This window comes from Solanum tuberosum, unplaced genomic scaffold (assembly GCF_000226075.1).
Source record: "Solanum tuberosum cultivar DM 1-3 516 R44 unplaced genomic scaffold, SolTub_3.0 scf00378, whole genome shotgun sequence".
In the NCBI taxonomy this organism is placed as follows: Eukaryota; Viridiplantae; Streptophyta; class Magnoliopsida; order Solanales; family Solanaceae; genus Solanum; species Solanum tuberosum.
In genome coordinates, this window is record NW_006239300.1 from 170,226 (window position 1) to 185,477 (window position 15,252).

The following is a 15,252-nucleotide window of genomic DNA, read 5'->3' on the forward strand; positions in this document are numbered from 1 at the left end:
TGAGAGACAGTGAAACATAGTGGCTTCGTTGTGGTCCAGGCAGCCACACTAGAAGGAAGAGTTAGTTTTGACTTGATGTATATAAAGAATTCATTGAAAACCTGGTAATGTAGATTTACTGAAGAGCGGATATCATAGGTAAAACCTTTCTGACAGAGTACTGTTGATCAAAGTGGTGACTGCGCTTTGATTAATTTTCTGAAGAGTGGATATCGTAGGCACACAAGGCCGAATATAATGTTACCCGTGCCCAGAAACATACATACAAACCAACAATCAGAAGAAGATGTCTCGAAGGCCTTTTCGTTGAAGCAAGTGATTCTGATTCAGATAACCCTGAAAAACCTCAGCGACATGGTTGCCATGTTGGTGGTATGGAGAAGAGAGATAACGATATCGACATTCTTTGAAACTAATAAATGTTAACATATCATTTTATACATATGCAATATCTCGTGAAAGCAATTGTAACAGAGATGCAAATGATCAATAAATCATGATATCCATGAGATGTTCTTCTCTATTTTCCTGGTTTTGATGTGCATTAGCCTATATAGTACATGTGAAGGCTGTTAATTGCTCAGGTGCCATATATGACCTGCCACGGCTCATTATCTACACCATTTCCTACCCCCTTAATCTCATGGTTCAAATCTCGTCTTACCACTAATCGCGCCAAAAGTTAATCAAAGAAACCCAATTTGATTTCAGAAACCACAAACTAAAGGACTGGTGTAAAAGAAAACTGAAATGCATTGACAGATAAAAAAAAAATAATCAAAAACATATACAATTCTTCAAAGAATGAGTTGTATTAACCATCACGGATTACTCTAACTCCACAGATTTGTATGACCTATATAAAAATCTTCGCTGAAAAGTGGGATTTCATCCTCATCTTCTTGCACTTCTGGAATGTAAGGAACCATTGTTTCGAGTATAGAGGCAGCATACGCATCAAGTTCTTTGTGGTAAGTAGCAATGTCATAATCCGGACGAGTTTCCACAGGAACAGAGCATTCTTCTACTTCTTTTGCAGCAGGCACATTTGATTCTTTTGCGACGAAACTAACAGAGGAAGTTTCTTGATGAACCACAGGAACAGAGAATTCTTCTTCTATTGCAGCGAAACTAACAGAGGGAGTTTCTTGATGAACCACAGGAACAGAGCATTCTTCTTCTATTGCGCCGAAACTAACAGAGGGAGTTTCCGGATGAACCACAGGAACAGAGCATTCTTCTTGTATTGCAGCAGGCAATTGGGTCACTTTTGATTCTTTTGCAAGTAAACTAACTTGACTGATGTTCCCATTGAAAATACTGTTTAACTCCTGAGATGGAATTACATTAGCAGCACTGGATTTCACAGTTTCTTGACATTGTGATGAAGAACTGGCAAGAAGATTCTGTCGAATGTGATCCCAATTGACTTTCCTCCTAATGCTACATACAACAAAATCCTCATATCGAATTTTACCATGTAGTCTCAAGTCCTCTAGTATTTTATCACAAAGATGATATTCTTTCATAATCCAGACATGATTATTTTCCTCAAAACGGAGAGTTTTCTTGAACCCAATCACTGATCTTTTCCCGTCATAAACTGGTTTACTGTTAATTCCATTCCATGAGCCGCCGCCACCTACAATTCCCCTATTGAAGTTCTTACCATTCCTTTTTTTTTTCTTTAACTGAGTAAAGACATGATGATGATGATTAGTAGTAGTCGTATCAAATAACTGAGATGGCATCTTGTTGCCATACAAGTCTACAAGACGAATTTCATCGCATTCAACGGGCATTCCAGTAACAAAATTGATAAGATACTTGAGGAGTTGTTCATCATCAATATTCATCCCCATATTTTATCGAAAAGAAAAGAAACAGAGGAGTAGAAAAGAAAGAAGAGAGCGAGAGTGAGTAAGGATAATATAGAATGAAAATTAACAAGAAAAGCTGAACAATTCACACATAATATATAGTTACCGTTGACTAATTTTGTGCTGAAAATTAACAAGAAACGCTTCAGGAATCCTTACCTATGTATGTTGATGGCACTCTCAAAAGAGCTTTCAAAAAATATTGAGTGTTTGAAGTAGGAATTTAAAATGATTGAGATCTTGGTAAAGATAAAATAATTTCTTGGACTACACATTGAGAATTTGATAAATACAATGTTTAATATATGTACACTGAAAATGTTTTAAGGCGTTTTTACATGGACAAATCACGTCCATTAAAGTGAAATCGCTTGATATAAATAAAAATTCATTATGACCTCAAGAAACGAATAAAAAGCTTCTTGGTGAAGAAACTTCATATCTCAGTGCTATCGAGACATTAGTGTACCTTGCCAACAATACCAGGTCATGTATTTGTTTTAGAGTAAGTTTATTGGTGTGATTTAGCTTCTCTCCAACAAGAAGACATTGAAAAAGTATTAAGAATATATTTAGACTTCTTTGAGGATCAATTGATATGAGATTGTTTTATTCTTATGTATTCAAGTCAGAGATGATTAATTATGTAGATGTGATTTATCTAACCTAGATAAAATCTGATCTCAGACAAACTATTTATTTTTATATGGAGGTACATGATATATTTATATCATGATGTTCGATGAAACAAATAATAATTGTCACTTCTTCAAAGAATGTAGAGATAAGAGTTATTTCAAGGCATAACACATAAAAGGACCATTAACTTGGCTTCAAATTTTAACTTCGACCTTAAACTTTCAAAGTGCACAAAGATGCACTTTAACTATCCAACTCTAGAATTAAAAAAACCCATTTCAAATATATGAACCTTTCTATCAAAAATAAACTTTCAAAGGTGTAAAATTAAACACACTTGGACTAAGTTGAGGAAGATGAACAGATAAACATCAGTGTATATGAACTTTTGGCACAAATCTTGAATGATGTTTCCCTTGATTCACGATTTTGGTTGTAAATCCCCAACTAGAGTTTTGCGATTTTGAGAGAGAAACAGGGTAAAATGGAAGAGTCTTTCACCCTATACCATTGTATTAATTTGAATATTAATTTAGTTTTTTTTTTAAATTCTAATATCTATGTGTAATTTTTTTTAATTAGTTGTCATTGAGTGACTCACTAATCCACGTTGGAGCGTCAACATTTCACGCGTCTGGGCTGCAATGTTCGAGTGTTTTTTAATTTAAGAGTTGGATAGTTAAAGTGCCTCTTCGTGCACTTTGAAAGTTTAAGGTCAAAGTTAAATTTGAAGTCAAGTTAAGGGTCTTATTAATGTAGTATGCCTTATTTTAAAGGCAATTGAGAGTGTGTATGGTTAAGGTCAATAACTCAGCATACTTTACAATTATATGGCTTTCTTTAAAAACAAAGGTTTCAACAATATTGTATGAAGATAGTATTGCTTGCATAGCTCAATTGAAGGAACAGTTCATCATAGGAGATTGAACAAAACATATGTTACATAAGTTCTTTTTCACACGTGATCTTCAACAAAATGGTGAAATAGCTATTCAACAGATTTGTTTGAGTGATAATCTTGCATATTTATATTGGTTTGGTTCCAAGGGAGAGGAGAAATTATATATTGAAGGAGCTGGATGAAAAGGGTATTTTGTGGTGTGGAGTGGATCGAAAGGAATGGCCTTTCTAGTCATCTATACATAATACAAGCATGTGAACCAAAAAGAGGCTATACACAAAGAGACATTCATATGGTAATTAATCACTGATGTTGATTTGCAGCTAACCATGAATCGCATTTTTTCCAAACCGTGCAGTTTTCTTTTCATGTACAAGAAAATATTTTCATAAAAAAATAATTCCAAACCACAAAGTAAAGGACTGGTGTAAAAAGAAAAGTGAAAGTGCATTGACAGATAAAATACAATTGGGCAAACAAATTGTAAGACTTGAGTTGTATCAACTGTCACCAACTCTTAACTCCATAAATCTGTGAAACCGATATAAAAATCTTCGTAAAATGGTGGGATAGAATCAGCTTCATCATCTTGCGGCGGTTCCGGAATGTAAGGAACTATTGATTCGAGTACAGAGGCAGCATAGGCATCAAGTTGTTTGTGGTAAGTAGCAATGTCATAAACAGAGCATTCTACTTCTTTAACAGAGGGAGTTTGTTGATGAACCACAGGAACAGAGCATTCCTCTTCTATTACAGCAGACAATTTTGATTCTTTCAACACTAAACTAACTGGACCAATTTGGTTCCCATTCAAAATACTGCTTGACTCATCAGATGGAATTACATTAGGAGTACTTAATTGTCCCAAATCTTGAAACTGATATTGAGCAAAGGATTGTCCCAAATCTTGAAATTGATTCTGAGCAAAGGATTGTCCCAAATCTTGAAATTGATTCTGAGCAAAGGATTGTCCCAAATCTTGAAATTGATTCTGAGCAAAGGATTGTCCCAAATCTTGAAATTGATTCTGAGCAAAGGATTGTCCCAAATCTTGAAATTGATTCTGAGCAAAGGATTCTTGACATTGTAATGAAGAAATTAGTAGAGAATCAAGAAAATTCTCTACATTGTGATCTGAAGGGATGATAACCTTAGAAGAATTGACGCTGCTCCTCGTAATGCGACATACAACAAATTCCTCTTCATGTCGAGTATGACCACGTAGTGTTAAGGCCTTGAGTATTTTATCACAAAGACGATATTCTTTCATAATCCAGACATGATTTTTTTCCTCAAAACGGAAAGTTTTCTTGAACCCAATAACTGATTTCTTCTTGTCGTAAACTGGTCTACTATTGTCAACTCCTTTCCATGAGCCGCCACCACCAACAATTCCCCTGTTGAAGTTCTTACCATTCCCTTTTTTTTTCTTTAACTGAGTAAAGACATGATATTCAGTAGCAGTAGTGGTGGTGGTGGTATCGAATAACTGAGAGGGTTTGTTGTTGCCATACAAGTCGACAAGTTGAAATTGAACAGAGCTACCACTAACAAATTTTAGAAGACAGATCATGAGTTGTTCATCATCAAAATCCATCCCCATATTTTACCAAAAACAAACAAAGAAGAAAGGGATATTTAAGAAAAAAATCCAACTGGCCCTTTGGTATGTATAGAGAGACAAACCGTGTAAATTAATGGATTAAGCGAGTTTTTTTAGGATTGGAATCCATTTTTAGAAACTCACACATAATTTTTAGTTAGTGACCGTTAACTAAAAATATGCCTTTTATTGTTTTAGTATAGTAAGTAAAATTTTCTTTAGTTAGTGTTATGATAAATGGTGAAGTCTATGAATATATTAATTAGCTAAATTTGATTTATTTGATTTAGTTTTTGTTACTAAAAAGTGTGATAACATAAATAATTTATTTTTCATTTCAAATATGATTTAAATATTTTGGGATGAGCTAAAATTAAGAATTTGTAAAAATAAAAATTTGTCTTTTAGAACAAATAAATGAATTGACTAATTAGTAGTAAAGGAGTTCAATTAAATTAAATTTGGGTTGATGGTATTTTTAGACCAAAAGGAGAAAGGAGCTTATGAATTTGGCATATTGTATAGGAACCACGCTCATACTCGTGTTGAGTGTTTTGCAAAATATTGACCGGATTGGATTCAAAATTAATAGAAAACCTACTATTGGCTATTGTGTCTTTATTGGAAGGAACATAGTATTATAAAGGAATAAGGAGCAAAATGTCATATTTCTATCCGGTGCAGAATCTGAGTACAAAGCTATGTGGTAGTCTATGTATGAGATTATCTGGAAACATCATCTTTTAATTGAAATTGAGTTGAAGCATCATACACCGACAAAACTTTGATGTGATTAGTGATAATCAAGTTGCTCTAATGTATCATGAAAAAACTAAACATATTGAGGTTGAATGTCATTTTATTCGTGAGAAGATTCAGGATAACTTGTCACTGGTTATGTGAAGACGGGAGAGCAACTGGTAGAATTGCTCACAAAAGCTTTAAATGAAACTCGAGTTGAGTATCTTTGCAACAAGTTAGACATGATCAATATCTATGTTCCAATTGGAGGGGGAGTGTTGAAAAATGAATATAGTTATATTCCTTGTAATATATATTGACACGATATAAGATAACATAATCTCTAAAAATTTCTACCATTTGTTATGTATCGGGTGAAGGAGCAATGTATCCGTGAGTTCTGAAAAATCCAAAATTATTGTAATTTGAGAAACTTTCAGGATAGAATGTAATTAGCGCCCAAATTGTTGAGGTTTCTATATTTTATACATATAATTTTGTTACTTCATGGAATAAGATATCAGTTATTTCCTTATCTAATCGATTACAATAAATAAGCAAGAGACAGATTTAGAAGGATAGGGTGTGGTCTAGTGGTCAATGATGTTGGTTCCTCTGAGTGTAACTAATTTCTATCACTGATGATGTGCACTTGTTTTCATGAATTATGTGTGCTGGCGAATTGTAGAGGAAACATATGTCAAACAATTAGAGAAGTAGTCGCATTATTTTCTTTGGTTGATAAGATACCCAATGAGTTGTTCATCATCGATACTCATCGTCCCCATATTTTATCGAAAAGAAAAGAAACAGAGAAGAAGAGAGCGAAAGTGAGAGTATTAACAAGAAACGTTGAACAATTCACACATAATATATAGTTACCGTTAACTAATTTTATTGTTATAGTATAGTAAGTAAAGTTTAATTATCTTAATGCTTCAAATAATAGTTTAATAATTTGACAATTATAATGAACAAAGTTTAAGTGAGAGATAAGGATAAATAATATGTACTCCATGTTTTAAGACAGCGTCGTATTAACATATATAGTATTTTATCTATTAAACAATAAAATTATAAATGGTGAGATTACTATCTCATATAGAAGTCGAGATATCACTGCTAAGAATTTTCAAGACACTACTATGAATTTGAGTAAGCCAGCCTAATTAACGTTATGGATTAATTTAACTTTAATCTAATTCTATACATGTGTCTTTGTACTAATCATGATTGATAAATATATTTATTGTATCACTTTAATTTATTGCTTAACCTTTATAAATTAATGTGATCTTGATGCAAACCCTCAATTTTACGGTTAAGAAATAACTGTCTTTTGTACGGATAGTATATTAATCTAACAATCGCCTTTCGCAAATTATTGTGTTAATCCTAGTGATCCACATGTTGGTAAACTATATGCACAGCGGAAGCATACAGGAATCATGTTGCTTACATGAATAATAGATAACCAAAACCGTTTATGCTAGAGATATACCTTCAAGCGAATCCCCCAAGTTAGACAACAACTATGATCTTCTTCAGTGATCCCAAGTTCACATCCGAACTCTCTCAATAATTGGATGGGCAAGTATCGAATAGAAAACTAATCGATTTTTTTCTAGGTTAGGAGAATCTCTATTTATAGAGATTTCTTCCCAATCCAATAAGGAGAAGAAAATCAACTTTCTTGAAAGAACAAGAAAACACACGCCTGACTCTTTTTTCCCTAAGAAATAGGATTCTGAGTTCTAGTTAAATATGGGCATTGTAGGTACTGAGGCTTCCTATTATGGAAATAATTCAAATAATTAATTTGAATTTATTCTTACCATAATAAATTACAAATCATTCCACTAGAAATTCGTAATTGCACTCCTCTATTTATATTTCGAAATTCCCATTAAACACCTATGTAATTCCCCATGTTAAGATTACAAATACTAATCAATAAATTAAATTACTGATGAATTTAATTTAATGATTAATTTCCTTTAGAGCACTACTTAACTTATTTCATGTGTCAAATTCATAAATCCACTTGCAAGGTTTGACACGATGAAAACTTATAAGTTTCTCAAAAAAAGCATATCAATCAATCTCTATAGAGAGACATGAATTCCATCAACTAACTTATTATTTCACCAATATATATTATTATCATCCAATCTACCAGGCATATTGACTTATCTCAGAATCTCACATTTTTAATAAATCAAAACGATAATTAAAATATACAGATCATAATAGTTATATCAAGATTAAGAATATAAGTACATTTAATAGTTTTAGAAAATATATTTTTGTCAGCCAGTCTAAAACAACTATCTCTACTCGATCCCGTTCAATACATACAAAATGCACTAGCACAAGAAGTTGGAACTACATCGTTCCCATAATCAAGATAAATTACATATAATCTTGTGCTACAATCGTACCGATGGCATGCTAATTTCCATCCTAGATTGTGAACAAAAAACTTTATACTTATAAGAACCGATGATTTAATTCTCTGTGTATAAGCTAAAACTCTACACACTAAATCATCTACTATATAAGTAAACAGACACCATAAACGAATATATAATCTATTAAAACTGAGCAATATTTATTCTATAATAAATATTATATCTTAACTTATGGTTAATAGTATACATCCCAACACCACAAACAATGAAAATCTCTCTTTTTCCTATCCCTATCCCAATGAGCCGAATCTAAAGCTGTTATTTTCTATTGAGTAATAGTTCTAGTAAGCATTGAATGAGCCCCTCGAAAGCTTGATGCAAATAAATGAATTTTTATTCTATGTCTCCGAGTTATATACCCTCGTTTAAATCTGGTCATTGATTAAATAAAAATTTGACGAATAACTAATTGACTGCTTTCTTTCTGTTATTATTTTCCCATTCCTAGTCTATTAATAACAAAACGGATTTTTTCAATGTATAAAATCAAAATTTCAATGGCTTTGGCTGCTGTAATTATTTCCCCTCTTCCCGACCATGATTTTTTTTTTAGGTATTTCACTGTGAAATAAGATAGAAATAAGAAATTGTAATGAATAACATACTCCCACGCGTATATCAATTTGGGGCATGAATCAAAACCTTGAAACCACCACAATACCAAATTGGCAACTTGCAGTACACAATGCTCCAGATAAAAAGTAGCATTCCAAGGAATTCTACTTTTTCTATACCTAAAACCTCTACTAGCACAAAATGCAAGAACCCTGGGATCATGGTTGAGAGAGGAGAAAAGGCTGAGGTTGACAAGGCCAAAGTATGACAAATTAGGCAGTGATAATAACACGGATGATGACATTGAATAATCTGCAGACTCTACTCACTCGGTATCTATACTGGTGAGAGGCAACATGTTCCCGTTGGACTAGTCAAGCTACACACAAGTTGACCTGAACACCATTAGTACAAAAGAATAATCTACAGGTGGGTTTAATTTGCCAACAGAAATTACCACTGTGTGGACAGACACATGCATTTGAGACGATACATAATAATCAAGCTAAAGTTACTGATGAGGTGCAATAGATGTTAGCTTGAGAGACAGTGAAACAGAGTGGCTTCGTTGTGGTCCAGGCAGCCACAATAGAAGGAAGAGTTAGTTTTGACTTGATCATGTATATATAGAATTCATCGAAAACCTGGTAATGCAGATTTTCTGAAGAGTGAATATACCTTTCTGACAGAGTACGGTTGATGAATAATTTCTTGCTCATTGGAATCAGGACCTTGTTCAGACTCTGAATATGATGACAACTCTTCCTGGGACAGTGTTGGAGGTTGAGGATGAGATGATGAACCGGGGAGACGGTCCTTGTGCATAGTAGATCCATTATCTGTCCCTCTACTTCCAGAATCCGCAAATATCGCTGCGATTTCAAACGACCGTGGTGGCATTGGGTGGACAGGTGGCAAAGGAAGTGGTTTTAAAGTGGGAGATCAAGATGGAGGAGGTGTTGGATCTGAAGAGAGATGTGTGGTGTATTGACGCCTAATGTGGAGGAGTACAGTGCCACCACATCAAAATTAGTCGCATTTCCTTTGTCAGATAAGGTATAAATGAATTATTGGGAAAATTCCTCTAGGCAGGCGGCAGTATACCAAAATGTAGAGAAGCATGTTTGTTTCTCTACAAAAGTTACAAAATCATCTATACAAGCATGTGAACCAAAAAGAGGCTATACACAAAGAGACATTCATATGGTAATACACCTTACCCTTCATCTTTCAATCAAAATTACGTTGGATTAAATTAATCTAAAAAATAAGATTCACGTTATTAGCACGACGCTCTAACCAACTGAGCTAATGGGCCTCTATGTTTATTTGCAACTAACCATTAATCGCATTTTTTCCAAGCAGTGCAGTATTGTCATAAAAAAATAATTCTAAACCACAAAGTAAAGGACGGGTGTAAAAACAAAAGTGAAAGTGTATTGACAGATAAAATACAATTGGGTTGTAAGACTTGAGTTGTATCAACTATCACCAACTCTTAACTCCAGAGATATGTGTAACCCATATAAAAATCTTCGTAAAATGGTGGGATAGAATCAGCTTCATCTTCTTGCTGTTGCGGAATGTAAAGAACCATTGTTTCGAGTACAGAGGCAGCATACGCATCAAGTTCTTTGTGGTAATTAGCAATGTCATAATCAGGACCAACAGAGCATTCTACTTCTTTAATAGAGGGAGTTTCTTGATGAACCATAGGAATAGAGCATTCTTCTTCTATTGGGAGTAAGCTAACATAGGGAGTTTCTTGATTAACCACAGGAACAGAGCATTCCTCTTCTATTGCAGCAGGCAATTTTGATTCGTTGAAGACCAAACTAACTGGGCTGATCATGTTCCCATTCAAAATACTGTTTAAATTATCAGATGAAATACTTAATTGTTCCAAATCTTGATTTTCTTGAAACCTATTCTGGGCAAAGGCAGCACTGGATTGTACTAAATCTTGATTTTCTTGAAACTGATACTGAGGAAAGGATTCCACAGTTTCTTGACATTGCGATGAAGAAATCAGTAGAGAATCAAGAAAATTCTCAACATTGTGAGCCGAAGGAATGATAACCTGAGAAGAATTGACGATGCTCCTCGTAATGCGACATACAACAAATTCCTACTCATGTCGAGTATGACCACGTAGTGTTAAGGCCTTGAGTATTTTATCACAAAGACGATATTCTTTCATAATCCAGACATGATTATTTTCCTCAAAACGGAAAGTTTTCTTGAACCCAATCACCGATTTCTTCTTTTCGTAAACTGGTCTACTATTGTCAACTCCTTTCCATGAGCCGCCACCTCCAACAATTCCCCTGTTGAAGTTCTTTCCATTCCCTTATTTTTTCTTTAACTGAGTAAAGACATTGATAAGAGCTTATGCCTTTTGGTGTTTTGATGATCTCCTCACAAGTGCAGGGACCTGGTCCTCTGCAGAGTATGAATACTCGTCCAGTGGTCAAAGTGCTGGACAGCTGGAAAGCTGTCTGCGTTCGAAAGTTGGTGAACTGCAGAGTACTCCACCAATCAGAAGCGACGAGGCTGCTTGTTCATTGGATAATAAATTTTCATGTCTAAATATATCCAAGGAAAACAACAAACTAATTCATTCATTCAAAAGGAGAGAGAGCCAGCAACGTCTTCTCAAGAACTTACTAAGAAAAGTCTGTAAGGGACCTGGTCCCTGCAAAACTGCGTACGTGAAAGGACGACAGTACATCTATAAAGCTGTCACTTCTGATGCGACAGGTACACGTCTTTATAGAGAAGGCAGGCTCTTAGCCAATGGGTTGTCCCAAGGAGTTTGTGTTCATTTTCATTATATTATCTCTTCCCAAAATACACAAACTCAAGATTTTGGCAAACAAAAACTCACAAGCTTAAAAGGAAAAAGCCATCTTTAAGGTAGAACGATACTTACACTCAACAAAAGGATCTAATAAAGGGCTGAAGCATCTTTGTTGAGTTTGAGTTTTGTGTCTATCATTTTATAGGTTTTTGCATTTTGAAACTTATCAAGTATACAAGCAAAGACCATTTTGGTGAAGTATTCTCCAGCAAGCACAACAAGGACCTGATCAAGCTGCAAGCATCTGAGTGTGTCTTAGGAGTTATACTTTCGTGCGTATATTGTAAATATGTTCCTAGTCTATAAAGGATTCAGATATTTGTTTCTGTGTGGAAAGGTCTAAGTCGGTTAGAGTTAGCCGATTTAGTGAGCAGTGTTGTATCTGCTCAGTCAAAGTCTAAGTCATCTAGGATCTAGTTGATTTAGTGGGCGGTGTGGTATCCGCTTAGCAAAGTCTAAGCTATCTAGGGGTGATAGCTTAGTGGACAGTGTTGTATCTGCTTAGGCTCGTCTAAGTAATAGGATATATTGCTTAGTGTGGAGATTAGTAGGTTAATCTCATTTTGTAAACTGGCTTTTACTTTTGCTTTGAGAAAATTAGTGGAAGCAGTTTGAAAAGTCCTGGCAGGCCAGGTCGTGATTTTACTCCCTTGGGCAAGGAGGTTTCCACATAAAACACTTGTGCAATCTTTACTTTCAATATTTATTTTACTGTCTGTTAGTGTAAATGTGTTGAGGACTGGTTCCATCTAGACTAGTGGACGCATACATTCCAACAATTGGTATCAAAGCGGGTGCTCTCTAGCTGGTTAACACCAAGAGAGATTCATATGGAAAGAATGGTTGCTTCACTGAGATGGCAAGAAGGTCGGTCTTCAACAAGGCCACCATTGTTTGATGGTCGGTATTATCAGTGGTGGAAACATTGCATGTTTGACTTCATAATGGCTGAAGACTGTGAGTTGTGGGATGTTATTTGTGAGGGTCCCTATGTGCCATCTATAGAATTAAAATATGGGGATGTCACAAGGGTTGTTGTCAAAACTCGACAACAATACAATGAATTTGACAAACGGAAAGTTGAGAAAAATCACAAGGCTAAGAAGTTCTTAATGTGTGGTATCGGACCTAATGCATATAATCAGATTTCTTCGTGCGAATCAGCTAAAGAAATTTGGGATCTGCTGAGAACTACCTATGATGAAGCTGAGGAAACAAGGGCAGATCTGACTGGGGATGCTGATCAGAAGGGAGATGCAGAAAGGTATGAATCATTAGCCTCCAAGGTGTCACAATGTGTGAACCTTGAAGTAGATGAGACCATGGACTATCTCACTCAAAAATTTCAAAAACTTGTGAGTAAACGTGGAGGTTCCATGAAGGAAGAAGCTCATGATAGCCCTACAAACTCTAGTGGCATGTGTTACAAGCGCGATCAACCAGGTCACACCATGAGAGACTGTCTTGTGCTTGAAGTTGATCACAAGGAAGTAAAAAACCAAGAGGGGGACCAGGTCCGTGCCAGCAGTAGTAGAAGAGAAACCTTTTTCTAGACGGTAAAGAGGGAGATGACTGCATGGGAAGACTCCTCGAGTGTTTCAGATGACTCTGAGCACTCTGATGAAGCCTTTATGGCAAAGACTGATGATGAGGAAGATGAAGAAGAGGTAACCCTTTCTGATCTTAAACAAAACTTGCATGTTTACTGTGTTAAGAAGTTGAGAAGTCTAGCCGTTATTTTGATTGACTCTTTCATTGAGTTAACAACTGAAAATGATCTGATGAACAACAGCCTAGATATCCTTCGGAAAGAAAAAGTAACCTTGGTTGACCAAATGTCTGTTGTGGAAGAACAATTGATGGTTCTAAAAGCTGAAAATCTAGAATTTAGGAAAAAATTAAAGATAATGAGTGAGAAATGTGGCAGAGGTAAGGGGGAGGCCAGCACCTTGCAAATCAAACTAGAAACCAGTTTGAATACTGCTGAAACAAAACTTGCTATGGCCTTGGAGAGAAATAATCAGTTAGAGAGGGACCTGGTCCGTATCAAGGAAGAACTGAACAAATCTCTCAAATGGACCAACTCCTCAAAATTCCTTGCAAAGCTTACCAGTCAAGGTCAAAATGATAGGGAGGGGGTTAGGAAATTCAAGCAAAAGTCCCTCTTACAATCTCCATGGCAAAAATGTGTCCATGTCTGATAGTTTGTCGTGTCTCCATTGTGGTCGCGATGGTCACTTGAAGAAGGATTGTCCAGCTTGGAAAAGGACCTAAGATAAACTCTCAAAATATTCTAAGCAGAGGAACATGAAGAAGAAGGGACCTGTTCAACAGAGCAACAAGCAGAAGAAGAGACCTGGTCAACAGAAGAACTGGTAGAAGAAGGGACATGGTCGTGCTCCTGTTCCTATGTTGAAAAAAATCAATCTGCCTCACTGGATAAAGAATTCTCTTATCACTCCTTTATCTGCTTACTGGGAACTCCAACTAAAGTGGGTTCCCAAGGCTAACAAGTGATATGGTATTCTTGTGAGAAGAAGTAGCAGCAGTCAGCGTTAATTCATTAATTGCGGATGCTCAAGGCACGTGACTGGGAAACTGAAAACTTCTTCTCTCTCAAGGCACTTCAAGGTGGAGGTCTTTCATTTGGCGATGGTAGAAAAGGTATGTTTTTTTGTGAAGGCATGATTGGGAAATCTATGGAACACACTATTGAGAATGTGTAATATGTCAATGGTTGAAGTATAATCTTTTAAGTGTTTCATAGATTTATGATGAATGAAACAAAGTTAAGTTCTTATCGGAAAGAACATGTGGTCACATACTTGCTCTCTCGGGGATGATTTGATAGAAAGAGATGCAAGAACATGTGTATTGCTGATCTGATTGATGTTCGTTGTGACAGTCTCACTTGCCTTAGTGCTCAAAGTGAGAATGCTGAGGTATGACATGAGAGACGTGCCCTTGTAAATGTTTCTCTACTGCACAAACTTGTGTCAAGGGACCTGATCCTCGATATGCTCAGAATAAAATTTACCGATGACAAAGCTTGTGATGCTTATGTTAAAAGAAAGCAGATCAGACCATCCTTCAAGTGGAATATACAGGCTGTTAATTTTACAAAGGACTTTTGGACTAAAATGGTGAATAGTACATGTTTTGTGACCAAAATGATGATATTGAGAAGTGTAATCTCAATGATATTGAAAGAGTATTAGTGGGATACTCTTCCTCCAGCAAGGCTTATCCGGTGTATAAACAATGTGTTGAAGAGAGCATGCATGTGACTTTTGATGAGTCTAAGAAAATTGATGCTCATAAGGGAGACCATGAAATAGAGGAACTGATCAAAGAAAGGGAAAACAAGGCAATCCTAAATCCTGAAAGCCAACAGGTTGCAGAAGAAAATGGTGCAGATCTCACAGGAGTACATGGTCCCTCTATCACTACCCAGGGGACTCCTTCTCAAAGTCCAGAAAATGATGATGCTGAATCTGATGCTGATGCAGAAGAAGAGTCGAGCAAAAAGTCCAGATGGAAACATCAATCTTCTCATCCACTGGACAATCTCGTTTTTCCACTTGACTCTGGAATTCAAACTA

The 15,252-nt window shown here is 35.6% G+C and overlaps 1 protein-coding gene across 1 annotated transcript; it reads right to left on the reverse strand.

Annotated features, from left to right (window-relative positions):
• Nucleotides 1-833: 833 nt before the first annotated feature.
• Nucleotides 834-1,862, reverse strand: LOC107057782 (uncharacterized). Its single transcript, XM_015302738.1, has one exon. It carries the CDS (start codon nucleotides 1,860-1,862, stop codon nucleotides 834-836), a length of 1,029 nt encoding a protein of 342 aa, XP_015158224.1.
• Nucleotides 1,863-15,252: the final 13,390 nt, after the last annotated feature.